At 46.2% G+C, this 26,433-nt stretch overlaps 1 protein-coding gene across 11 annotated transcripts in view; it reads left to right on the top strand.

Moving 5' to 3' along the window:
• sox5 (SRY-box transcription factor 5) overlaps positions 1-26,433 on the top strand; it is a 322,851-nt gene that overhangs the window by 211,929 nt on the left and 84,489 nt on the right. For 10 of the 11 annotated variants that reach the window (XM_078553632.1, XM_078553638.1, XM_078553630.1 and 7 more), the window contains 2 exons: positions 262-391; positions 15,362-15,441. In XM_078553632.1, the coding sequence (XP_078409758.1) occupies positions 262-391; positions 15,362-15,441 (210 nt within the window). The remainder of the gene's footprint in view (positions 1-261; positions 392-15,361; positions 15,442-26,433) is intronic. The other variant, XM_078553633.1, reaches the window with a different exon arrangement.

Genomic DNA, 26,433 nt, shown 5'->3' with positions numbered 1-26,433 from the left:
GGATACAAGTGACCCTGTTGGGTGTTTAACAAAAGGTCCACCAGCTTTCACGGTCATTTTTATTAATGTCAAGTTTAATGGTAGGATTTGCACTCAACCCTCTTGGGCTCCTAGCTGCAGTACCATAGCCATAAAGCAAGCACATCAACTTCACCACACGTGGGAAAACCTGACCACAATGTCACTTCTATTTTTTAAAAAAGTCAATTCCATTCAGACTGAAGCTTCTTTTTTTGATTTTTGTTTCTCTCTAATATTCAGCAGGTCCAAGGTCAGTTGCCTCCATTGATGATTCCGGTGTTTCCTCCAGACCAGCGGACCTTGGCAGCTGCAGCAGCCCAGCAAGGATTCCTCCTGCCTCCTGGATTCTCCTACAAACCTGGAGGATGCAGTAAGTGTTTGGAAAGCTTGACGGAAATCAGTGATCTGTCGGAACAGGGACAAGCTCTTAGAGACACTCGGGGCAAATGCCACAATAGTGGAATGTAGTTAAAGTCTGTCAGCAAGACAGGCTGGATGATCTTCAGCTAAATAAGACTGGGATGATGAAGTAATCTAACTTAACAGTGATGTTCTGCTGGGGTGTGAAATGATGGCAACTTATCCTTTAGGCAAGTGGGTAGAAAAACCCATTTGTTATTTATTAGCTGCATATTTGAAACACAGAACTTGTGTCATGCAAAGAGACTCAGGTTACACAGCATTCTTTTGGATTTTATTTAACTGATAATGTAAATGACAGTTAATTTTTTATGATGATGTAATAAGATAATCATTAATAAGTACTTGATGATCTGTATCTTAGCAAATTCTGTGTACAGTAATAAATTAAGTTTAGATGACATTTATTTATTTGTAATATTAATTAAGATGATGATCTTAAATTTAAGACCTGTAGTTAGTAACTCAGCAACCAGTGAAATAATTTTTACTGATTTACCTCAGGATAAGTTCTCATAATTTTGAACACTTTTATCATATCTCTTAACGTTTTAAACCCTTATGAAAATAACCCATTTCTTTAGCTTCTCCTCAATTTTTTATTCATTCATGGGATGTGAGCATCGCCAGCAAGGTCATTATTTATTGCCCTTCCCTAGTTGCCCTTGAGAAAGTGGTGGTGAGCCGCCTACTTGAACTTCTGCACTTTGTATGGTGTTGGTACACCCACAGTGCTGTTAGGAAGGGAGTTCCAGGATTTTGACCCAGCGACAATGAAGGAATCGTGATATAGTTCCAAGTCAAGACAGCGTGTGCCTTGGAGGGGGACTTAGTGGTCATTATAGGAGGAGTTCTGAATGGAACTGAACATTGTTCAATCATCAGCGAAGGCCATCTCCAAACATCCCTACTCCTGACCTTATGATGGAAGGAAGTTCATTGATGGAACAACTGAAGGTGGATGGACCTAGGACACTAGCCTGAGGAGCTCCTGCAATAATGTCTTAGGATTGAGATGATTGTCCTCCAACAGCCACCTTCCTTTGTGCTAGCTCACTACCTCAGGGTAGTGTCCTAGGCTCAACCATCTTCAACTGCTTCATCAATGACCTTCCTTCCATCATAAGATCAGAAGTGGGGATGTTTGCTGATGATTGCAAAATGTTCAGCATCATTCCCAACACTTCAGATACTGAAGCAGTCCACGCCCAAATGCAGCAAGACCCGGACAACATTAAGGCTTGGGCAGATTCAAGTAACATTCATGCCACAGAAGTGCCAACAAGAAAGAATCTAACCATCCCCCCTGGCATTACCATCACTGAATTCCCCCACTATCAAGATCCTGGAGATTACCATTGACCAGAAACTGAACTGGACTAGCCATATAAATACTGTGGCTACAAGAGCAGGTCAGAGGCTGGGAATTCTGCAGAGAGTTACTCACCTCCTGACTCCCCAAGGCCAGTCTACCATCCACAAGGCACAAGTCAGGAGTGTGATGGAATACTCTCCACTTGCCTCGATGAGTGCAGCTGCAACAACACTCAAGGAGGTCAACACCATCCAGGATAATACGGCCCACTTGAATGGCATCCCATCCACCAGCTTAAATATTCACTGTCTCCACCACTGACGCACAGTAGCAGCTGTGCATACAATCTACAAGATGCTCTGCAGCAACCCACTAAGTCTCTTCGGCAGCACCTTCCAAACTCATAACCTCTACCACCTAAAAGGACAAGAGCAGCAGATGCATGGGAGGCAAGCTCACCTCTAGGCCACTCACCATCCTGACTTGGAACTACATCACCGTTCCTTCGCTGTCACTGGGTCAAAATCCTGGAACTCCCTCCCTCACAGCACTGTAGATGTACCTACACCACATGGACTGCAGCGGTTCAAGAAGGTGGCTCACCACCACCTTCTCAAGGGCAATTAGGGATGGGCAATAAATGCTGGCCTAGCCAGTGATGCCCACATCCCATGAATGAATAAGAAAAGTGGTAGGTGTTAAGGAAAGCAAGGTAGAAAGGCTGTGAGGTTTAGGGAGGAAATTTCAGAACTTAGGGCATAGAGTGGCTGAAACTGCGTCCGCTAGTGGTGGAGCAATTAAAGTTGGGGATGCTCAAGAGACCTGAATTACAGAAGCGCAGATATCTTAGAGGGCTTTAGAGTGGGAAGAGATTAGAGAGATAGGGAGGAACCAGATCTGAGAAGGATTTGAAACCAAGGATGAGGATTTTAAAATTGAAGCTTTGCTTGACCGGGAGCCAACCCAAGTCCATGAGTACAGGCACAGGAGTGAAAGGTGAAGGCATTTGGTGTGAGTTAGGACACAGGCAGCAGAGTTTTGGATGACCTCATGTTTATAGAAGGTAGAATGTGGAAGGCCGGCCTGGTGTGTGTTGGAATAGTCAACTCCGGAGGTAATAAAGTTACGAATGAGGCTTTCAGCAGAAGAGCTCAGGCAAGGGCACAGTCGGTGATGGTATGGAGGTGGAAATAGTTGGCCTTGGTGACAGTGTGGATATGTGGTAGAGGGTTCACCTCAAACATAACACCAAGGTTGCAAACAGTCTGGTTCAGCCTCAGACAGTTACCAGGGTGAAGGGGGAGGTCAGTGGTGAGGGAGCGGAGTTTGTGGCAGGGCAGAAGACAATGGCTTCACTCTGCCCAATATTGAATTCGAGGAGTACTTGATGTCGGGCAAGCATTTTGACACTTTAGAGGTACTGGCGTGGTCGAGAGAGGTGGGAACGAGATAAAACTGGTTGTCGACAGTTTATATGTGGAAACTAACATTGTGCTTTCAGATGATGTCACCAAGTGGCAACATGTAGATGAGAAATAGCAAGGGTCAAGGATCAATCCTTGGGGGACACCAGAGGTAACTGTGTGAGAGCAGGATGAGAAACCATTGATGACAATTTTCCAGCTACAATTAGATAGGTAAGAATGGAACCAGGCAAGGGCAGTCCCACCCAGTGGGGAAACGTTAGAGAAAGATAGTTTGATCAGATGTTGCAAGGACTGCAGAAAAGTCGAGGAGGATGAAGAGGGATAGTTTGCCTTTGTCACAGTCGCATAGGATGTCATTGAGACTTTGAGAAAAAACTTTTTCAGTACTGTGACGTGGCAGAAATCTGATTGGAGGGATTCAAACATGGAGTTCCAGGAAAGATGGGGACGAATTTTGGAGGAGGTAACATTTTGGGTTTTGGAGAGAAAAAGGAGATTGGAGATGGGGGCAGTAGTTTGCAAGGATGGAGAATTGATGGATTGGACGTTTGAGGAGAGGGGTGATGATGGCGGATTTGAAGGAGAGAGGAACAGAACCTGAGGAGAGAGAACTGTTCACAATATCGACTAATGCGGTCCAAGAAGGGAAATTGGTAGGTCAGTAGTTTAGTGGCAATAGAGTCAAGAGAGCAGGAACTGGGTCTCATGTATAAGATGAGCTCAAAGAGGGCATAAAGAGAGATAAGAGAGAAATTAGAGAAAGATGCAAGTTCAGGGCATGGGCGGGGGGGGAGCCTTAGTGCAAGGACAGGCTTGTGGGCTAAGGGGAGGGAGGGAAGTGGCAGGAGCAGCTCATCAGATGGCCTCAATCTTGATCACAAAGAAATCCATGAGCTTCTCATTCTTGCTGTTGGAGTTCATGGTGGATGGAACAGAAGAGAGGGATTTAAAAGATGGTTTGCACTAGGAAAAAGAAATCAGGCGTTATCTTTACATTTCAGGAAGATCCTGGAATAGTGAACTTTTTACAGACGAAAATAGAGTCCAATAGTGCTTTATGTGATCTAGACAAACCTGGTGGTGAATGGTTAAACCAGTTGTGTGCCATATCTGTTCAAATCTACTTCTCTTGGACTTAAGGAACTAGAGATGGGGGGTGGGTACCCGGGGCAAAGACCAGGGTGAGAGAGAATGATGGTTTTATTAGGAGCTAGGACATCGAAGTTTGAGGTGAGGGTGTGGTTGAGCAGATTGGTAGCTGCAGAAATGTTGGAGTGGACAGAGGAAATTGGGATTTTGAGAATGCAGTTGCAAATGAAATGGGGGAAGAGTATCTTTTCCGAGGCAGATTCAGAAGGAAGCAGGGTTTGGAGAGGGAAGTGGGATATTGGTGGAGAATGATACGAGGAAGTGATCAGAGATGGCTTTATTCCTGATTGATACTATGGAAATAGCGATCGAGGCCCCATGAGATGGCACAGTCAAGGGAGTCACCTTGAATATGGGTTTCAGAGTTTACCAGGATGGCGAGTTTAAGAGGGCAATGAACTCAGAGGAACGAGAACATGATGAATTGAGATGGAGGTTGAAACACTTAGGGTGAGAAGCTGTGTGGTGCAGAGGCTGACGGAGGAAAGCAGTGAAGATAGCTCCTTGAAAACATTGGCCTGGCAATGGGGTGGGTGGTACAGAATGAGGATTTTAAACGTGAGCTGAGAGGGGTGGAACAAGGTGAAATGCTCAAAAGGGGAGCAAGTGCCACATCACCACTAGGATCAGTAAGAAGTTTCCTTGTCTCTGTTTGACCTGGTGCTACAAGACTTCATGGGTCCACAGTCAATATTGAGGGCCACCCACTCACAACTATATACCACTGTGCCAACATCTCTGGCGTGTCTGTCCTGCCAATGTGACAGGGCATACCCAGGGATGGAAGAGTCTAGGACATTAGCTAAAAGCTATGATTCAGTGAGTGTGACTGTGTCAGCCTATTGCTTGACTAGTCTGTGGGACAGTTCTCCTAATTTCGGCAGAAGTCCCCTGTTATTAGCGAGGGGTGCTTTGCAGGGTCAAATGGGTTGGGTATGCCTTTGTTGTTTCCGGTCCATAGGTCCAGTTTTATTCCTATGAGACCTTTTCATAGTGATACAACTGAGTGTCTTGCTAGGCCCCATTTCAGAGGGTAGTTAGGAGGCTACCACATTGCTGTGAGTCTGAAGTCACATATTGGGCAGACCCGATAAGGATGACAGATTCCTTTCCCTGAAGGACAATGGTGAACCAGATGGGTTTTTTTCCTAAATTAAGGTGTCCCAAATGGTAGATAATGTTCTAAGTGCAGTCTAACTGAAGATCTGTATAGGTTTAGCATCACCATTTTGCTTTAATACTCTAAATTTCTATTTATTAAAACTAGGATCAAACATGCTTTTCAAAAGCATCATGAACTTGACATCTCACTTTTAAGGATTTGTACATCTGAATCCCTTATGTCTGTCCATTCAACAATAGAAAATGTGGATACTTCATAATCATTGCAAAAACATGGCGGTTTTGGGATAGGGAATGTTGGGCTGACAGTCAGTATTGAAATAGTTCTTACACATCATCTGCTGTTGGTATACTTGAATTCCTTTGAACACATATAGTGCTGAACGCTTCATAGGAGCAGTACGATTATTTGAAAGTGAAAACCTTTTCTTCCCATCCTTTCATTTACTAAAAAAAAACTTTGCTCAATTTTTATTTATTTTGACTTCCCGCTTTCTCCCTCCTTCTCCTGCTGCTTTTCACAATTCTCCAGCTCTAAGTGCGATCTCCTGCAGTCCCGTTCTGCTACTAGCTGTTAGCAGGAGCGTGAGAGTGGCTGGGAATATCTCCCTGGTTGCATTCGCCCTGAATCTGTTTGAAGCAGGAGGTCATTTCCTTTGAACCCCTCCAGCCAGCTACGCTGGGGTACAGTGGCATAATGGTTATTCTTTCTGGACTAGTAAGTGATCTGGACTAATGAGTGTAGAAATGATTTCAAATCCTGCCATAGCAGCTGAGGAATTTAAATTCAATTAATTAAATAAGTCTCGAATAAGGAGCCAGGTGCCTCAGTAGCCAGGTTTTGGCTACTGAGGCATATAGTTTCATTTGGGAAATTCCTTAACTTGCTGGACCCGCCTCAGTAAAAAGTTGTCCGATATGTGCAAGTTTTTTGGGGGGTTTGGTGGGGTGGGGGTTGTAGCAGTGCGGGATGGAGCTGTGCCCGTCAATCCCGAAGTGGAGTATAGGCTGCCATGGGGGGGTGGTTAGAGGGCCCACCTCAGATCTCTGGGACTTCGTCCCAGTCATTTTAGAAGCTGTTAGGCCCTCTAGCCCTCACCCTTCACACCCCTGCAACCACCCTACCCCATGCTCCCTCATACCCTGCGTGCCACCTCCATAGCCAGCCACCCAGTACCCATCATGGGCAGGCCTCAGGAGACATGTAGAGATGAAAAAAAATCAACAATCTTATACAGCTCTCACTCCTACGTACTTGGTAGCGATAATACTCCCATTCATGAAAGCCATTCAAAGCTTTTAAATCTCCTCGAATGGTTAATCTGTTATAAAAACAAACAAACACCTATTTCACTAACTACATCAAAGACAGCTAATCCTTTAATAGTCTCTTTAAGATATCAATTAAACTATGAGCTCAGAACTCCTGTTGAGATAGTTGTAAATTGTTTCAGCTGGAAAGGGGCAGGGCTTCTGAATCTGGGTCACACCCACCATTTTTTAGAAGGTCTGTGGAACCTTGCCGACTTCTGTGAAAATTTGGCCCCTAATGTCAGTGATGGTGACTATTCGCTGATTGTTAGAAAAACCCATCTGACTCACAAATTACTTCAAACCCACAGCAATGTGGTTGGCTCTTAATTGCCCTCTGAGATGGCCTAGCCAACCACTCATTGGGGTGGCTTTAATGGTTTTGACGGTTGATCCGTCCACTGGATGGAGACCCCTCACCGTGGCCATTTCCGGGCACCCTGACATGGTTAAGATCCAATCGGGGACCTAACTGGATCCTGCAGTGCAGATGTTCCACCTCTGAGAGCTGCTGGTCAATCAGAGGCTGGCAGCTGTTCAGCACCAGAAGCACCACTGGGACCGCCGACCATTGTCGTACTGCCCCAGGAGGAGGAACTGATATAAAACTCCACGGGGTTAATCATACAGGCTGCAGTGAGGAGAGGGAGGGGGAGGCAGGTTGGTTTAAAGGGCAAGGGTCGGTCTTCCTATGGGAGTGGACCTTGCTGCCAGTGGGTCTCTCTGTTGCGCATAGGGTGCCCGAGAAGGATCAACCCTTCCTCTCTCCTCAGGGTTTATCTGGCAGCCAGCCCACACGATGTGACCATGCAAGGGTCTCAATCAGGCTGAGGCAGGAAGGCTGTCCTCGACCCTTCCTGACCCGGACTTATTTGGGTGTAGTTGTGAATGTGGCGAGCTCTCCATCCTACTACCTTCACGGCCCTTTTTGAGTGCCCCCCCCACCCCCCACCCCCGCCCCCCAAACCCCCAACCCCCCCACCCCCGCCACCGCCTCCCATCCCACTCTCAGGGGGCATTGAATTACGCTCATTGTATTAAACCGTTCTGAGAAGGCCAAATAAAATGATACTGGGTCGATCACTTGGCTTTGACCAAAGCAGACATGACAAAGGTTCACCCAGTCCAGTCAACCCTGTAAAGACCTCCTCACTAACACCCGGGCAGGATTTTATGTTCGTCAGGTGGGCATGCGCCCACCCCGATTGGACATAAAATCACGCGCGATGACATTGGGCGAGTGTCCTAACGTCATCGAGTACTCTCACGATCTTTCGGTTGGCGTGCACGCGCAGGAATCGGCAGCGCACGCCAACAATTAAGAGGCCTATTAAGGCCGTTAAGCAATTACTTAATCTGTATTTTTCGCTGCCCATTCAATCGTTTGGTTGGCGGGCAGGCGAATAGGCCAGGCAGCCCTTGCACTTTTTATGAAACCTCATCCACGGGCAGGATGAGGTTTCAAACGGTAAATAAAAATACCAGAAAAAAGTTTTCAACTTCATTTTAAACATGTCCCTCTTCATGTGACTGAGTCACATGAGGGGACATGTTTATATCATTAATAAAATCTTTATTTTCCTTGTAGGATCTTCAGCTGCCTGAGGCAGCTCAGTGCCCTCAGGGAGCTTTCAGTGCGCGCTGCCTTGCGCATGCGCAGGTTTCAGCGCCCGCCCTCCTCCCGCCCCCACCCCAACAACGCTGAGCTTCTTAGTGAGCCTTTTTCACGGTCGGGGGCTGATCGCGGGTGGTGAGTCTTTTCTCGGATGCTCCCGGGCCCGCCCGCCCAACGAATGTAAAATCCTGCCCCTGCGGACGTATGTCAAAATTGAGAGAGCTCATAGAGTAGTCATGCACCAAGGCTTCTTTGACAGCACCTTCTAAACCTGCATACTCCACTGACTGGAAGGACAAGGGTAGCATGGGAACACCACCACCTGCAAGTTCCCCTCCCAAGCTGGGCCAAAATCCTGGAACTCCCTTCCTACCAGCACTGTGGGTGTATCTACACCACATGGACTGCAGCCGTTCAAGCAGGTGACTCACCACCACCTTCTCAAGGGCATTTAGGGATGGGCAACAAAAGCTGGCCTTGCCAGCAATGCCCACATCCCGTGAATGAATATATAAAAATGGAATCATCCTGGATACCTCCTCCTTCATCCTGCCAATGCACCTTGGCACTCTGAGCAAAAAGCCTGCCTCTTACACATGCTGTAAGTACATATCATTAAAGTATTGAAAATCTCAGACTCAGAGAACAGTTTTACAATATGTCGTCTGGGGTATCTACCCATAGTGGAATCTTTCCCCTTAGGTTCTCACTTGATTCATTTCAAAATTGCCTCCTTCTTAAATTTCGAATCATTTTCATTTTACATTTAGAGCAGTGGGAGATGATGGCTCAGATCTTGCTCTTGCTTGAACCTTGCTGTGTAAAGTTGGCATTGCAGGGTTTATGGCAGCCTACATGAGCCAGCATAGCACCTGGCAAACCTGCTGGGCTCAACCAGGTGCTAAATGCTTCTCGGGTAAGCTCTTGTCAGTATTGTTGCCTATGCTTGGGGGGGAAGAAGGGGAGAGAGAGAGGAGAGGAGAGCCGGAAGATCGATTGTTTAAAGGAGCCAGATGCTTGCAGCAGCTTAAGCGGAGGGATGGCCTCTCATTTTTGCTACCTCCACCAACTTGGCAAATGTCACTGATCTGCAGTTACCACTCAGTTCTCCGCCACTGACGCTCGGCTAATCATGGTGTTGTCTTACCTCCAGAAATGCTGGATGCCTGTTAAATGCTGGGGTCCAGCGTTGCTAAGGTGATAATGATGTCATCATTGCATGATCTGACTGTGCCTGATTCAGGGATATGGGGGGCAGCTGGGAAATTGGAGTTGAAATCCAAGATCAGCCATGATCGTATTGAATGGCGGAGCAGGCTCAAAGGGCTGTGTGGCCTACTCCTGCTTCTATTTCTTGTGTTCTTGTGCCTATTAATAATTGGGTGGGCCCTTCTGCCATATACCATCACTCCCAGCAGAATATTATACCCCATAAAACAATGGGAGTCTCTAATGGTTAGCCAATCACAATGCTTAATGTGTCAAACAAAACTGCAGCTCCAGCCTAAAAGCTTTTCTCTCCAGTCACTGGCCAGAAGGAATCCAAAAAAATCAGTATTCCTTACCAAAGGAGTAGTGTTGAAATGGAAAGTCCCATCGTGGCTCGACATAATCCCTGTAAAACATTGCATTTGGGAGTGATGGTGAGGAAAGAGATTCGGGCTGTAGTGGAGGGAGGGAGGTTAATATTCATTCCTAGGATGTGGATGTCAGCGGCTTTCATTACCCTTTGTTGTAGTTGTCCTATGAAGGTGGTAGTGAGTGTTCTTCTTGAATGTTATTGTTCGTATGGTGGAAGTACTTCCACAATGCTGTTAGATAGGGGTTTCCAAGGTTTTGACCCAGCAACATTGGATGAACGGTAATCTATGTCCAAGTTAGGATGGTGTGTGATAGTAGGGCTGCCAGAATTATATTCTACAGATACAAATCCAAAATGTGGAGAAGGGATTGGATAGTGTGTGCGTTTTCATTCTTTTCTTTGCAGTGTGAAGAAAATTTTGTTTTATGTGTGAATATATTTCCAGTTGTTGTCACCAGTGACTAGTCTCACCTTTAGGGTGGTGCATGGAGTCTATGTTCCTGTGAAGTTCTTTTTTTTGTACATGCCACTATGACTAAAAGCTTTATTCTGAGTGTGAATCACCAATCCTGATGTTTTACTGGATTTGGAGTTATTGTTAGTGGGGTGGTGAAAAAGACAAATGGGACACTTGCCTTTATCAATCGAGGCATAGATTACAAAAGTAGGGAGGTCATGTTGGAGTTGTATAGAACCTTAGTGAGGCCACAGCTGGAGTACTGTGTGCAGTTCTGGTCGCCACATTATAGGAAGGATGTGATTGCACTGGAGGGGGTGCAGAGGAGATTCACCGGGATGAGCCTGAGGATGAGAATGAGGATTCAGCCTGGGATGAAACATTTAAGTTATGAAGAGAGGCTGGATAGACTTGGGTTGTTTTCGCTGGTTGGTTCCCCTTAGTTGTAGGGTCAGTCACGAGGGGACATAAGTTCAAGGTGAGGGGCAGGAGGTTTAGGGGGGATGTGAGGAAAAACTTTTTTACGTAGAGGGTGTTGACAGTATGGAATGCACTGCCTGGGAGGGTGGTGGAGGCGGGTTGCCTCACATCCTTTAAAAAGTACCTGGATGAGCACTTGGCACGTCATAACATTCAAGGCTATGGGCCAAGTGCTGGTGAATGGGATTTGGTAGGTAGGTCAGGTGTTTCTCACTTGTCGGTGCAGACTCGATGGGCCGAAGCGCCTCTTCTGCACTGTGTGATTCTGTGTGATAAACGAACTCCATTAAAACAACGGGTAGATATTCCACCTGCTGCCCATGCTGGTTATTCAGGGGACGAGGGAGCTGGGGGTGGGGTCATGATTGGAAACTTATTTGGTGCGGTCCCCACCTTCATGCCCACTAATCCCTTGCACTGGAATTGGCCACCTCAGGTGTGGCTGCCCACGTCTGCACTGCTGCTTGTCAAATGAAGAAAGTATGGCAGGATATTTTCAGATCATGGTCGTACACAGGCCCCGTCATCTCATCGAAAATTTCGAATATATGCAATTTTAAAAATTTTGCTTTTCTTTTTCCTCAGGCATTTCAATGACTGCCTGTTAAATCCCTGTGGCCCTCCAGCACAGTCCCAAGAGCCTACCCCTTGCATTCCAATTACCTCAGAGCCAGAATGTCAGGGCAAAGGGACATCTTCATGGAAAGAAGGGTTCCCACCATGCCCAAGATGCTGCCCACCCTCAGCTCAATTGAAAATATGGGCCTGTAGGAAAAATACTTGCTTGATCTACATGGGCTCTCAGAAAAGCCTCAAATTTAAAATTCCCAACCTTTTTGTTCCAGTTTCTCCATGGCCTCGCACCTCCCGATCTCTGTCACTTCCTCCAGTCCTTCAACTTTCCAAGAACTCTCTGTTCCTCAAACTCAGGCCTCTTTGACCTCGCACACATCCTTTGCCCTGCCATTAGTGTCAATGCCTTCAATTGCTTAAGCCCTAAGGCCTGAAATTCCCTCCTCAAAACACCCGGCCTTGCCATCTCCTTTTCCTCCTTTACGATGCCCCTTACAACCTACCTCTTTTACCAGGCTTTTGGTCAGCCATTCTAATATGTGGTTCAGTATGAGTTTTTTTCTGATACTGCTCCCGTGTAACACCTTGGGATGTTTTACTATGTTAAAGATGCTAGATAAATCTAAGTTGTTATTGTATTGGATGAAATATGCCATTAGGATAGAGATTTGAGTGAGTCTTCCCAACTTCCAACTGTCTCCTCTATCTCAGCAGTAAAAAAAAGTGCTTAGAGTATCTGAAATATCAGTCTTTGAATTCATTCTAGTCTGCATAAATCCTACCGGAGGCTGAAGTTATCTGGCCCTAGGTGTAACACTAGATGACACAACCAACAATGTGATCTGTTGATCAATAGGGATGGTTTAAAATGTGTGCTCTTTGTGAAAATAAAACATCAGGCATCTATATACTGAAGGACTTTGGATATTAGGTGTCTGGAGGACCCTGTTTTATATTTTCTACATGTGCTGGGTGAAAACTCACATGCATCATGCATGACCGAACTGAGCCTTACATGCAATTTTGGGCAGGCAGGAATTTATCATTCAGACAATGGTTGTTAATTTACTCCAGCTCTTCGACCCTTTGTCATTCTGCTCACCTGCAACAGTTGGAGGTTATTGTTAATGGAGTTTGTGGCTGAGTAAACGTTACTGATTAATATGATTGTGAATTTTGATTTGGAGCAGTAATTAAAATGGCATTTCCAATATACCCATTTAACTCATGTTAATGATCTGAATCATTGTTGAGCATCATGTATTGAACTGCATCTGGATAAGCCATTGTGTTAACATTATGGGCTGAATTTTCCCATCAGCGAGCGGGGTTGGGGCCCATTTGCTGACACGTAAAATGATGCGCAGTGATGTCAGGTGTGCGTCCCGACGTCACCGCGCGTCATTTAGATTGTCAGTTCAGCGGGCATGCAGCCGACGCAGTTGCGCGCCCGCCAAACTGTCAAAGGCCTATTAAGGCCATTATTAAACTAATTAAAGTTATTAAGAATGCTGCCCATCCAACCTTAAGGTTGGCAGGCAGGCGAAGAGCCTAGGCGGCCTTCGCAGTTTTCATGAAATCTCATCCACAGGCGGGATGAGGTTTCATAAAGGGTTTGTTAATTAAATAAAATTTTTGAAAAAATTAATGGACATGTCCCAGCCCATGTGACAGTTTCACATGAGGGGACATGTCCTTAAAAATTTTTTCCACCTTTATTAAATTTTCCACAACTTAAACTAATCTCCTTGAGGGACCTCCGTGCTTCAGGGAGATTTCTGCGCTCTTTCGCGCGCATGCACAACAGAGGGCAGGCCCCTGCTCTGGGAAGCCCCCCGCCTCCGGCACGCACAGGGAGCCCTTGGCGCTTCCAGGTGTGCGTCATGCTGGGCGGGCCTTAATTGGCCTGCCCACGTAAAATGGCAGCACGCACCTGATTGGGGGCGCTGATCAGATTTGCGCCCGCTCCTGCCTGCCCCTGCACAACCCCCCCAGTGGGGGGAAAATTATTCCCTATGTCCTGAGATCAGCCATGTTTGGGCATGTTGCAGTTTGAACTAGCAGAATTCCATCTTGGCCAGCAGTGCATCAATTGAACTAGAATGTCAATTCTGTAAAGGAGTATCATGCTCATTCAGAAGCCTGAATGTGGTGCATCTCTACAAATGTTCATTGTAGCCATGATGGTCTGGCATGATGGACCAGTTAGATTTTTCCTGTACGTCAATTTTGTGTGCTCATATGTTTGAGTTGAAAAGACAGAAATAAGGAAGTTATGGTAAACTATTATAAATTAGCATCTAGCCCTCAGTATTATGGCCAATTCTGGTCACCACATCTTAGGAAGGATGTCAAAACCCCAGAGAAAGTGCAGAGGAAATTTCCCAGAATGACACCAGGAATGAGGGACTTCAGTAATGTAGAGAGCCTAGAGAAGTTGGGATTATTCTCCTTAGCGTAGGGAAGGTTAAGCTGAGATTCAATTGAAGTGTTCAAAATCATGAGGTGTTATGACAGAGTATATAAGGAGAAACTGTTTCCACTGGTGTGTGAGTCAGTAACCAGGGAACAGAGATTTAAAATAACTGGAAAATAGGGAGATAAGGAGAATTTTTTCACATGGCAAGTTATGATTTGGAATGTGCTGCCTGAAAGGGTGGTGCAAGCGGATTCAATAGTAACTTTTAAAAGAATTGGATAGATACTTGAAAAAAGCAATGCAGGGCTATGGGAAAAGAGCAGGGAAGTGGGACTACTTGCATAGCTCTTTCAAAGAGCCAGTACTGGCACAATGGACCAAATGGCCTCTTCTCAAACATCCAGGAATCTGTGTAGCTTACTTATTTGAAATGTAATGCCTAATTCAACACAGTATCACCCAAGTACTACTTAGATGGGCATGAACTGAACATGACATTACACAGTGGAGTTAACCAGAAGAGATATTGCTTCACAGAGGGAATTGTCTCTTAGTTAAAGCCTTCAATTGAAGTGCTAAGAACTGCATATTATTAACAGACTGGTTATGGTGATGTCAGAATTCCTTTGCTTGCTTGATTGAATTCAGTCCAAGTGTACAACTGAACAAATGTGAAGAGTAGAGCAATGTTTTTAATTCAGTTTAAATTAAGATCATTCACCTTGTCAACCTAAAGAGAGTCAGGATATTATCTATGTTTAAACTGAATGGAGTAGATTTTGGGTGATGGTGGGTTGCAGCCTGTTTTACATCTTTCCTCATTCTTATTTCTACTGAAGTCAGTGTTGCACAAAGTCAAGTTTAACCAATGACACAGCTGAATAGGCAGACTGTCATCATTATTGATATCTTGAATCATCAGCTGCAAAATCATTCGAACTTGCATAGTTGTCACATTTTGGAATTGTTCACTATTTGGCCTAGGATGCTGTTATTAAATCAGCTACCAATGGATTAAATTGACACAAGCTTTGTATAATAAAGATCACATCCAGAGAAAATATTTGTCCAGACGTACCACATCAGTTTGAGACAGTGGAGTTCATTAATATATTCCACCCATAATATGTTGTAATGGCCTCATTGTACTGAGCCCAGTGGGAAGTGGTTAACTGCCAAAGGAGCCTAGGAGAGTGATAGCAAGTTTAAACCTGCATTAAGAGACCCGTCTATAAGGCCACCAGAAATCAGTGGCAAAGATGCAGTTTCATTGTATATAATTCTCACTATGCATTGACCTATTTGTAAAATTTATCAATGGTTTTTATTTTGAAAGCTAGAAGTTAAATGTCACAGATGGAACAATATTCACAGACAGCACAGGCCTTTGGGAAGAGTGGTGGTTGCTGTGTGGGATTGGTAGGTGGAGTATGTACAATATGTTCTCAAAAATGTTGCTCTCTTTCGTAGATGAGCCCTACCCTCTTCAGCTTATCCCCACAACCATGGCAGCAGCAGCAACACCAGGGCTTGGCCAGCTCCAGCTGCAGGTAAGACAGATGTTAATATTGTGGCTTGCAGGCCTGAAGGACAAGGGCAGGTCTTTGGAGGAGTCATTTAGGAAGAGTGGTGAATAAAAATCTAACCTTTGACAGATAAATGCCTGTCAGTGACTTTCTGATGGCTCTGTGAATTTACCCAACCTTGCCCTGGGTTGACATCAACTAACTTGACATGGGTTTGAATCTGGAGCCTCCGTGGTGTGTGCTGAGGAACTGATATTGAAAACCAACACACAGGAAAATAGAAAAAGAATGTCAAGGGGATTCCCAGAGATAGATTTATCAAGACGTCCAGTATCATTTTGAATAACATTTGATCCTCATTTATTAGTTGAGATGTACCTCTGTTTTTCCAACAAAACCATATTTTAATTCTCCATCCTGAGTCCTATGTTACAACTCTTGTATAGTTGGAGTATAGTGAGTTGTTCCAAGGCCTCCACCAATAACTCATTTATTCTGATGACTGGGGAGTGCTCAGACATAGCCAAGGGCAACGCACCCTCTGATTTTACTGTACTTCCTTTCCCCATAAAGAGATGAACATCCCTGTACAACGTGACTGAGATCAGAAACTTTCAGAAATGAGAAAAATAAACTATTACCACTCAGATGGACAAGAAAGTTACTGCGGCAGTATTCAAAGAAGAGCAAAGGAATACTTCCGATGTCCTGGTTATCATTTATCCTTCAATCAGATATCATTAAAAAGCAGATGATCTAACCATTTACCTCATTGCTGTTTGTGGGACCTGTTGTGTGTATGTTGCTGCACTTGTCTACAAAACAACACTGATTGCACTTCAAAAACACTTCACTAGCTGTGAAATGCCTTTGGGGTGTCCTGAGGACGTGAAGCATGGTTTGGAAATGCAAGTTTCCTCTTTCCAGTTCATCACCAGTTGCGAGGTGGATGAATCAAAAAGGAGATGAGGTGTTGTGAAATATGCATGATATATTTGATAATGGTCATAAGGGCAGTGTTTATTGCTTGTACAGTTGCATGTCTTATTAAAAGTTCAAAGGAATCCTTGTAGTTAGGTGATCCCAAACAAGATTAATGTAATTCATGTTTTATTCCTTTATGCCTGCATTGTGATGAGCATTATCTTCACATTCACTAACTTCATCAACAATAAATATCACTGGGGTCCCTTGAGTCGCCATAGATAACTTTATCACAGTTCCACTTCCATAATATTGTCTGTTTCTGCTCCTGCCTCAGCCCATCTCCAGCTGAAACTCATATCCACCCCTTTGGCAAGTCCACTCTCAAATTTATATCAAAGATCTCCTGGCCAGCATGCCATTTTCCACATGCCATAAAACCTCTGTGCATCTGAAAACTTGACAACTGTATCTTATCTTGCGCCAATTCCTCACCCATAACCCCTGCCCTTGTTGGCCTATATTAGTATCCAGTCCTCCAATGCTTTCAATATATAATTCTCATCCTGGCGTTTAATTCCCTTCAGCCTCACCCCTTTCCAACTCTGTAATTTCCTTCAATCCAACAAAAGAGCCCATGGACAATATTGAAGTTGCTTCCATTAAACGCACTGCCCAATTTTTTTTTCCTTTCATTGACTTCTGAGCCAGCAGTTTGTGGGTTCAAACCCCGCTCCAGAAACTTGAGCACTGCTGACACTTCATGCAGTACTGAGGGAGTTCTGCACTGTTGTGAGTGCTGTCTTTTGGATGAGATGATAAACCAAGGCCTCATCTGCCTTCTCAGGTGGAGGTAAAAGAACCCATGGTATTATTTTGAAGAAGAGTAGGAGAATTCTGAAGCAATATTTAAAAAATGGATTATCAGATCATCATCACTGTTTGTGAGACCTGGCTATCTGCAAATTTGCTGTGTTATTTCTTACATTTTACTACAAAACTGCTTAATTAGCTGAAAATTGCTTTGGGACATCCGGAGCTCATGAAAGGTGCTATAAAGATACAAGTCTTCCTTTCTTTTATTGGAAAGGAGAATCAGGCATGGTGTATCTCATAATGTTATCCATTGCACCATTGTCCAAAGTTAAATTTAACCCAACTGAATTTACCCTTCACATCAAGAGAATCGTTGGCAATCTATGGATTCTACTTTAGAGAATATTACATTTACTCATTATCTGCACATTTTGCCCATGTACACAGGGCAGATCAAGACTCTAAAGAGAGGCATCTCTGCCCTTGTAATGTGCCCAGACTCTCCCAGAATCAGGCTAAGGACAAGCACTGAAGAAACTTGGTTGTGTTTAATAATTGTCTAAAGGCAAGATTAATGCTGCCAGGAGTCAAGAACATGAATGGAGGCTGCTTATAATCAAAAAATGGTAATATCGTGCATCCAATAGACTGACCTGTTTTGGATATGGATTTTGCCATTGAATTTGTGGTTTGCAGCAAGGGCACTGTTGCCAATCCTTCTGGAGTCTCCAGGAATAAAAGATTAATTTCTGGGACACACCTGCAAACAACTCAAGATTAAAATTATAGGGGCATTAAAAAAAACTGAGTATTTTTAAAAATAACTTCAAAAAATGTGTTTAAAAAAATATCAGCCAGGATAAGAAGGATGTTTGGCTGACAGTCAAGTATTATCCAATTGGGTAATGAAATCTGTTCACGTTTCAATAAGTATAGGTAGGCAAGGCACTGTGGGTATTGACATGTTGAGTTGAATAATGGCGTGAGAGCAGGGGTGATAGTATGTGATGGGAGGTCATGTGATGAAAGCTCCAAGAAGAAAGGTTATGGGGGCAGACAGGAAAGTGGAGTTAAGGCTGCAATCCGATCAGCCGTGATGACTGGGATTTTCCAGCCCCGCCTGCTGCTGGGATCTTCCGGTCCTCCCAAAGTCACTGGACTTTTGGCAGTCCCCCCCGCAACCCCCGTGGCGAGTTCCGCCATGGTGGGGCTGGAAAATCCCGGCCGGTCTTTGTGAATTGAGGAGCAGGCTCAAGGGGCCGAATGGTCTACTCCTGTTGTTGTTTCTTATGATCATATAATATGCCCAACCAGGGTTCCTGGCAACCCGAGACCAGAGACACGTCAAAGTTTTTACTTTTGTTTTCCAAATGGTACATATTTAAATTCTGCCTCTTTAGCTTTTTTTGCATGTTTCCAAATCCAGGGGCAATTTTTCACCAGACACCCGCAGTTGATCCTGGCTAGCTCGCACTGTTCTAAACCCGCCCTTTCATCCATGTGAGTGTGTTTTATGGTAGGTGAGGAGGGCTGTGCTCTCCAGTTCCAGCCTGCAGAGACAGGTAGATTCAATTTACACATACAGTTAGTTTTGCACAGCTGCTAGAGCGCCAGTCATGTGCATATGTATTTATAGAGCAAAAGGAGAAAACAGAAACAGAATTATAATTCAGCAACATTCTGCACAATTGAGGAATACATGGCACTAATGCAACATGGAGAACAGTTTAAAAATTCTTCTTTTGCATAATAAAAAGGCCTCATAGTTTAAGGATTCTTTAAAGGACAGAGTTGTGTAAAAATAGCTGGTAGTTATTAGAACACTGTTCAGCCTTCATTGTCTTTGCCTACAAAAAGCCCAAAAGTGTTTATTGTCACAGGTGTCTGAAGGAAAGTTGATTGATAATAAATTAGCTTTAGATTTACCTCAGTAGAAGCACTGGTTGCTGACTTGAGTGTCACAGGGGCTGCCATTTAGGCAGTTGACCTGAGGATCTTGTCACATACAGAGAGAAGGTCATCGTTGTCATGTACCATACATCTCGCTGGCACGGTGAATGACAGGTCCTCTGCTGCTGAGCACATGAACAGAAGACAGACAGAAAGAAATAAGTGTGAAAGAGCACGGGGAGGGGGAGTGGGGGAAGCCATCCAATTTGTGGTTTGGCTATTGGAAAATAAATGATGAGAATATTATGCTTGGGAATGAAAGAGATTCAGGCTGCGCGTGTACAAGTCCAGTTTTGAATGGAAATGTATTTACTGGTTGATGACCTGAAGATGAGATGAGCACCCTGTTCATCCTCCTTCTGTAATGAACAGGAACGCTGGCGCTGTTTAAAGAGGGTCAATCGAATAGGTCATGCATCATATGGGGAGGCAGATGTTGGAACATATTGTAATGGATTACTCTTCTGCGCAAGGATTGGCTTGTGGAGAGCAGATCAGCCAGTGCTTAATACTTTCACTCGAGTTGAGGAATGTAATGAATTTACCTCAATAGCAGCAGCTGGACGTGCTGTTGTTCCTGTGATTTGTAATGCATGTGTCGCATCTTTGAAGGGTAAGAGCAAAAGCTGAGCTCTTTGCAAGGTGTAGTGAGCAGGAATTATATGTCTAGCTCCTGTAATTGGTGTCATGGAGCTCAGTGTTAACTATTTAACAACCAAACCCAGAAAGGCTGATGCATAGCAACAGAACACAGCCACCTTGCCAAGTAAATAGAAGGTATTTTATAATTACATTTTATATTACACTGTGTTCCTCTGCTTTGCAAATGAAATACACTCGGTAATTCCTCCTCCCTTCCTAAGTTGGGAGAAATGAAGCCAATTATAGTCTGACTTGACGTTCACTGAATAAATCTAGGACCTATCTGATCTTATGGCTCAGATCCACATTGGCCAGTGTTATTACAGGAAGAACTTGCATTGATATAGAACCTTTTCTGACCTCAGACACCCTAATGCGCTTTACAGCCAATGACCTGCTTTTTTGAAGTGTTAGTCACTGTTGCAATGCAGGAAATATGGGAGCCAAGCTGCATACAGCAAGGTTCCCCAAACAGCAATGTAATCATGATCAGGTTATCTGTTTTCAATGTGCAATGAGGTGCTGAATTTTGAAATGGCCGTGGAGGTGGGTCGGGAGGTGGGACGGGAGGTGGGTCGGGAGGTGGGTGGGCCCACAATCTCCGGACACTGGCCAGCGTGCTGGTTTGCCAGCGCGTCCCAACTCTGGCCCATTTTGAAAAATGCTGATTCAAAGAGGAAATGGCTAGTTGCCTATAGGGTGGGTAGCCAATTAGATATCATTAGTGGCCTATTAAGACCCATCTTCTGATCATGCCGTCTTGTATTTCCCAGCCAGCAGTCGGGCCCCCCCACTGAGGCTGATTCGTAGCCGATGTAAGGAGACATCCGATTGATGACAGACTTGTGGGGGGGTGGGGGGGGGGGTTCAGAGCCCCATTTTGCTTTTTAATCCCCTGACACCCACCGCCACGGTTGAGATTTCGGACGGAATTGTTCCACCACACCGTGACTTCAGCGCTTCCTTGCTCCGGGCGCCATATTTAAAGTGCGCCAGAGCACAGCCTACTTCATGTCTACAGGCCAGGACTACTCCAGGCGACAGATGGCCCCCAAATTTAGTGACACCTCTCTCGGGTACCTGCTGGATGCAGTGGAAGGCCGCCGCGATGTCCTCTACCCCCGCTCTGGCTGCAGGAGACCACCAGAATCACCAATCCAGCCTGGGAGGCGATGGCAGTGGCGGTCAGCGCCACAGGAGCACAGAGGATGTCAGCCATCTAGTGCAGGAAGAGGATGAATGCTTGCATCCCTTCCACTAGAGTAAGTCAACCACCTCATCACTCTCAACTCACACACTCACAAACCCATCACACGCCCACAGGGATCTCACACATCAAGGGACAACACCAACAACTCTCCCACACACCCTCACATCTCCATCAGGCTCATATCCTCTGGAGCTCGTGTCCTCATCCCATCCATGGCTCTGTTCACCACACAAACATTCCACCCAGTGCCATGTGTCCTGCTCACAGTCTCTCCATCTATTTTCATGCAGCAGAAGATGGCTCACAACAGCAGGAAGAGGTCCCAGACTGGGGGTGGAGTGACCCACATTAGGCCCCTCACTCACTTTGAGGAGTGTGCCATCGTGCTGACTGGTGAGGATATGGACCGTGCCTGTGGTGACAGTGAGGTCGGTGGTGAACACCCAGTGAGGATCCTGCACCACATCATCCCTCTCTCAATGCACATGTGAGTGCTCTCTCTCCTGCTTTTGACTCTGCTGCCATGCACTAATTATTTCTACTTTAGTTCACAGGGAGCTCTGCCAAGCGACCGACACCCTCAGCCAGCCAGTCCCTCAGCTCCATCCAGGCCCTCACCTCCAGCCAAGAGGACACTTCCTCCATTGAAGAGCTGGAAATAAGCAGCCTGGAAGATCCGTCACAGCGCTTACCCACACGCCCCACCAATGCAGAGACATACACACCTCGATGGGACCTAGATCTAAAGCAGGCTCATGTTCTCAATCTGGTGCTCACTGCCATACATGTGTCTGCAGCAGGAGGAGGTAGGTTCAGCCAAGCTCCCCGGCACTCACAGGACTGCTGGGGAAGAGGCATATGTGAGGCCTGAGCCAGATGACAAGCCTCTGGATTCGGCCTCCCAACTCATTGTGGAAAGTCAGCAGAAGGTGGGGGAACATTACGCAGAGCTGTTGGAAACCCTCAACAGAGAGGCATGCAAGTCAGAGGAGTGCGTCTGCCTGCTCTCTGATGAAGTAGTGCCCACATTTGTGCACGTGAAGGTCTCCAATGGAAGGATGGCGGACAACATGGAAACCCTGGTCTAACAGAATGTGGAGATGTGTGCAGACCTGCACTCCATCGTGGTATCCATGGGTGACTTCCTGCAGTAGCAATGCAAGAAGGAACCAGGGCACCTTGACATTCCTCCAGGTGCTCCTTCCCTTCAAGGAGTTAGGCTGGGGCCCTCAGGCACCCGAAGGGAGGAGGAGCAGCAGTTGGACACCCCTGGGTCATCCACTCAGGAATCTCAGAGACTGTCCTCTCCCTCTGAGTCCCCTTTGCCTGTGACCCCCTCAACCTCGTCCTCTGTCACTTCAGAGGGAGCAGCTGGCGCACAGGAGGACAGCCAAAGCAAGCCGGGGCCCTCAAGGCCTTGGCTCTCCAGGGGACGCGTGCCAAAGTCATCAGAGGCAACAGGGTCAACCATTGCACAGCCTGTCCCCACCCCTGCTGCAGATGTCAGGGCAGCACCTAGAAGAAGTGGTAGGCCTAGGAAAGTTACGAAATCCTGATCACAGTTGGTTGCATGGGTGAACACATTTTGTCACTTTATAATCTGAAAATATATTCACTGTCACTGAATAATGTGTAATGGTGTCTTTCAGCTTCATTGACAGGTTTGTGAGTCCTCCCACTGTAACCCCCACCCGCCACCCCCCCACTAGCATTTTGGCTGCATGTAGCCGGAGCATGAGTGATTCTGGAGGGAGAAGCGTGTGTGTGGGGCAGGGCCTTTTGGAGCCTTGTCCAAGCTCTCTCACACGCACGCGGAGCCTTCCTCCATCACACTCATCTCACTGCCCCGAGCATTTTCAATGCTGTCTGCTGGGGTTCTCTTTCAGTTGTCCATCTGAGCCGACCTGTATCTCCGCCCACCCACTGATCACACTCCCATGCAGCACCTGTGCCCGGCCAACACGAGGCTCTGCTCACTTCCGATTTCGATAGCCATGGTCGTGGTCAAATATAGTGTTAGCTCCCCAGTCCTTTTCTCTGCTCCAGTCACCCATTTCTTGTCTCCCATCACTGTCGAACCCCCTGGCATCACCTTCCACCTCCCCACCGTCACCTACCAAATCAACCCTTGCTTTCCAGGATGTCCCGGTGAATGTGCACGTTCCCTACCTTCCTGAGTACCCCACCCCCATCCACATTGACCTCCCCAACCTCCTCCTTCACATCCCAGGGTCTGTGTCTGCCTCCGAGTCCCCACCAACCACACTCGCCACTCCTTCTACTGTTGCTGATGCATCCTCACCCTCCCACCCTACCGGCTCCATCTGCCCACTTTCACACTCCTACCACGCCCACCTTCAGTTCCCCTCTCAGGAGACAGTTGTTGATTATACAGACCCCTCCACTGCATGTTCACTTGGACATCCCCCCTTATTCCCTCCTCCACCATTACTCCCTCCTCCCCCAAACTCCTTCCCCTCTCCACACTCTCTCCCTTACACCTTCCTCCCCAGTTGCAGTATTCTCCCCTCTTACACCCTCCTACCCCCATTCTCCCCCCTCCCTCCTCCCAACCTCACCCCCCCGACACCTTCATCCCACCTTACCAACCATGCCCCCCTGACACCTTCGCCCACTGCAACCTCACCACCGGAATCTTTGTACCCCCTTTCCCAACCTTGCCTCCACCAACACCTTCATTGTCCCCTCTCAACCTCACCCCTCCCTGACACATGTGTTTCATCCCCCACCAACCTCACCCCCCAAACACCTCATCCCCCTCTCTGAAACTCACCCCCCCTCAGTACACATTCCTCTCCCACTCACGGCTGGACCTTCCTCTCCCCCACCTCATCGATCATCCGTGGCAGCCCATGGCCAAGACCGTGATGTTCCGAAGCAGACCCGAAGCATCAGCAGAGACCTCCCACCTTCTGAGAGCTGCTTCATACCGGAGCCATGTCCACAAGAACCCACCCAGCAGGCGAAGCACATGTCCCTCCAGGGTCTGGTAGCTGTAGGGCCCCAGCATCTTCTGCTTCTCGGATGTCCGCGATCTGAGCAAGGCCCTAAAGGTAAGTCCTGACTTCTGCGTGTCTTGCTTGTCCAGACATGTTCTGAGCTGGCATGTTTCCCTGCCGGCGCAATGGTAAATTGGGCTTGGGGGTGATCATTCCGGTTGGGCCTTACTTTGCATCCCAGTACCAGGATGCATATCGGGTTTACGCCAGCCTCCAGCGGAAGTCACGTGCCGCCATGGCGGACACCATCGGATGATCCCGCTGTGATTTCACACCGGCGTGAGACTGATTTCTGCCCCACCCACTAAATTGTACCCCCCCTACCTGCCATGATGCCCACCACCAATGGGGCCAGGTGATTCTGCCCATAGCCACAGCTGCGGCCACAGCTTCCTTGGGGGAGGTTCCCCCTTCGCAGTGGCAATCCAGCAGCTGTGGCCAGTTTTTAGATGCTTATATTGAAAAGTATGGACAGGGTGCCACCATCTTGAGGTGCCCTCTCTCTCTTACCTGCATCAGAATCACCTACGCCTGATGGTGTGGCTGCCAATGTGTTATTTGCGGGAGGGCCACCCTTTGGCCCTCCAGGATTGCAAGTCTGCCTGAAGTCCTTAATTGGACAGCAAGCTCACTCACTGAGCATCCATCGGTCAGCTCATCGAAACTTGTGTCAAGCATCATAATGCGGGGCTCGGTCCCGGGAATGTGCTTGGCGTAGGGGGTCCCAACCCAGAAGTAAAATCCAGACCGATGTTTTAATGATAAATATTGTCCAGCATACTGGGGCAGAAATTCCCCTGCTCACCTTCAAGCTAGTCAGATCTTTTACATCTGCCTGAGAGGGAAGGCAGTTTAACCTCTTATCTGAAAGATGACACCTCTGACAGTGTGGCATTCACTCAGCGCTCTACTGGAGTGTCAACATAGATTTTGTGCATGTCCCTGAAGCTCATGTAAAAGTCAGGGGTTTTAGCACAAGACTTGAAATTCTCACTAGTTTTGGAAACGCGGCATGATACCACTTTTTTAAAAATCTTTTGCGCAAGTTGCTTTTCTTTTAAATCAAGTACCGTTCTGCCTGGCCAATCAGGCCACTGTATAAATCTCATTTGGTACAAGGTGAAGCCAAATGGAAGGAAGAAATGCTGCCTCGGCACTGGCTTAACTACCCAGGTTCAAAGGTCAGCCCTTTGAAACATTGTAAATGTGCCATGCTGATTGTTCACAAATGTGCAAGAGAATGAGGATTTAAATTCGTCTTTAAAAGCACCGGTTTTGATGGCCTCATTTCCTTCCTGGCCGCTCCTTTAAAATGATCCTTCATGTATGTGTACATTTTAAAAACCTTCCTTTCAATTCAAAACAATTTGGGGTTAAATTTATTATAATAAGGGGCATTCCATACATCCTTCAGACAAAGTCTGAAGCATTTTAATCAGCATTCGTCAGCTGGAAAAATTACAACCACAATGTTCAATGGTTAATGGTTAAAATCAGGCCCAGTTTCTTTTTATATTTCTTTTTGTTACTACCTCTATAAACCCAGTCTCGAGGCCATTCTCCAATTGAAAGGCAGTTAGGCACCTGTACCTAGGCCCGAACCACTCCTTTTGTGAAATGGCTGCCAAGAGATGAACAAGACTGATTCTGGTAATTTTTTCCTCACATTTTCTTCACCCTTATTGGGAAGCATCGGTGCCCTCCTCAGTGACTTCCCCAAGCTTGCTGCAAGTTGACTCAATGCATTACATGGTGCAATGTTCTTGTCATTATGAAATGGCATATTCTCTGATTTACCATGAGTAACACCACAGAGGATTTGCTAATATAGATGTAAAAGTCTCACACCCAGGTATTACACTTCAGATATCCTGTTCCAATTGTTACATAAGCTTTATGCTGTGTTATATCTGGCCTTACAAAAAGTCCTTGACTTTTAGATAAATTCAAAGATATGGGGATTCAGGGTAAGACTTGCAAATGAATAAGTAATGGCTGAAGGGCAGAAAGCAATGGGTACTTGTTAAAAAAGTTATGTTCGGTCGGGGAAGGACCAGGTGGAGTGCCTCTGACTTGGGATTGGGGCCCGCGACTAATCCTAATATACATCAGTGACATGCAGTCGGAAACTCAGTGCAAATAGGTCAAATATTCAGGTGATGCCAAAAGAGGGGAAACAGTAGATTCAGAGGAGGCAGCTCAGAAGTTACAGAATGAGTTGGACAGAGTCTATAGGTGGGCAGAATGATGACAGGCGGGACTGAAACTTAGAGTCAATGAAGATTTTCTGAGGTCAGGATCAAAAGTAGGTTCTGACCCAGCTGGTGATGCCTGGCCACATTTCTGTGCGATCTTACCAGAGGCAGCCAATTAAGAGACTGCTTCCAGGAATACTGTCCAATTAAGGATGATGGCAGAACAGTTACCCATGTGGCCCAATGGGAGGGCCCGCAG

This window comes from Cetorhinus maximus, chromosome 12, assembly GCF_964194155.1.
Source record: "Cetorhinus maximus chromosome 12, sCetMax3.hap1.1, whole genome shotgun sequence".
Classification (NCBI taxonomy): domain Eukaryota; kingdom Metazoa; phylum Chordata; class Chondrichthyes; order Lamniformes; family Cetorhinidae; genus Cetorhinus; species Cetorhinus maximus.
The sequence above is the reverse complement of the archived record's forward strand: the minus strand, read 5'-3'. Positions and strand labels throughout refer to the sequence as shown.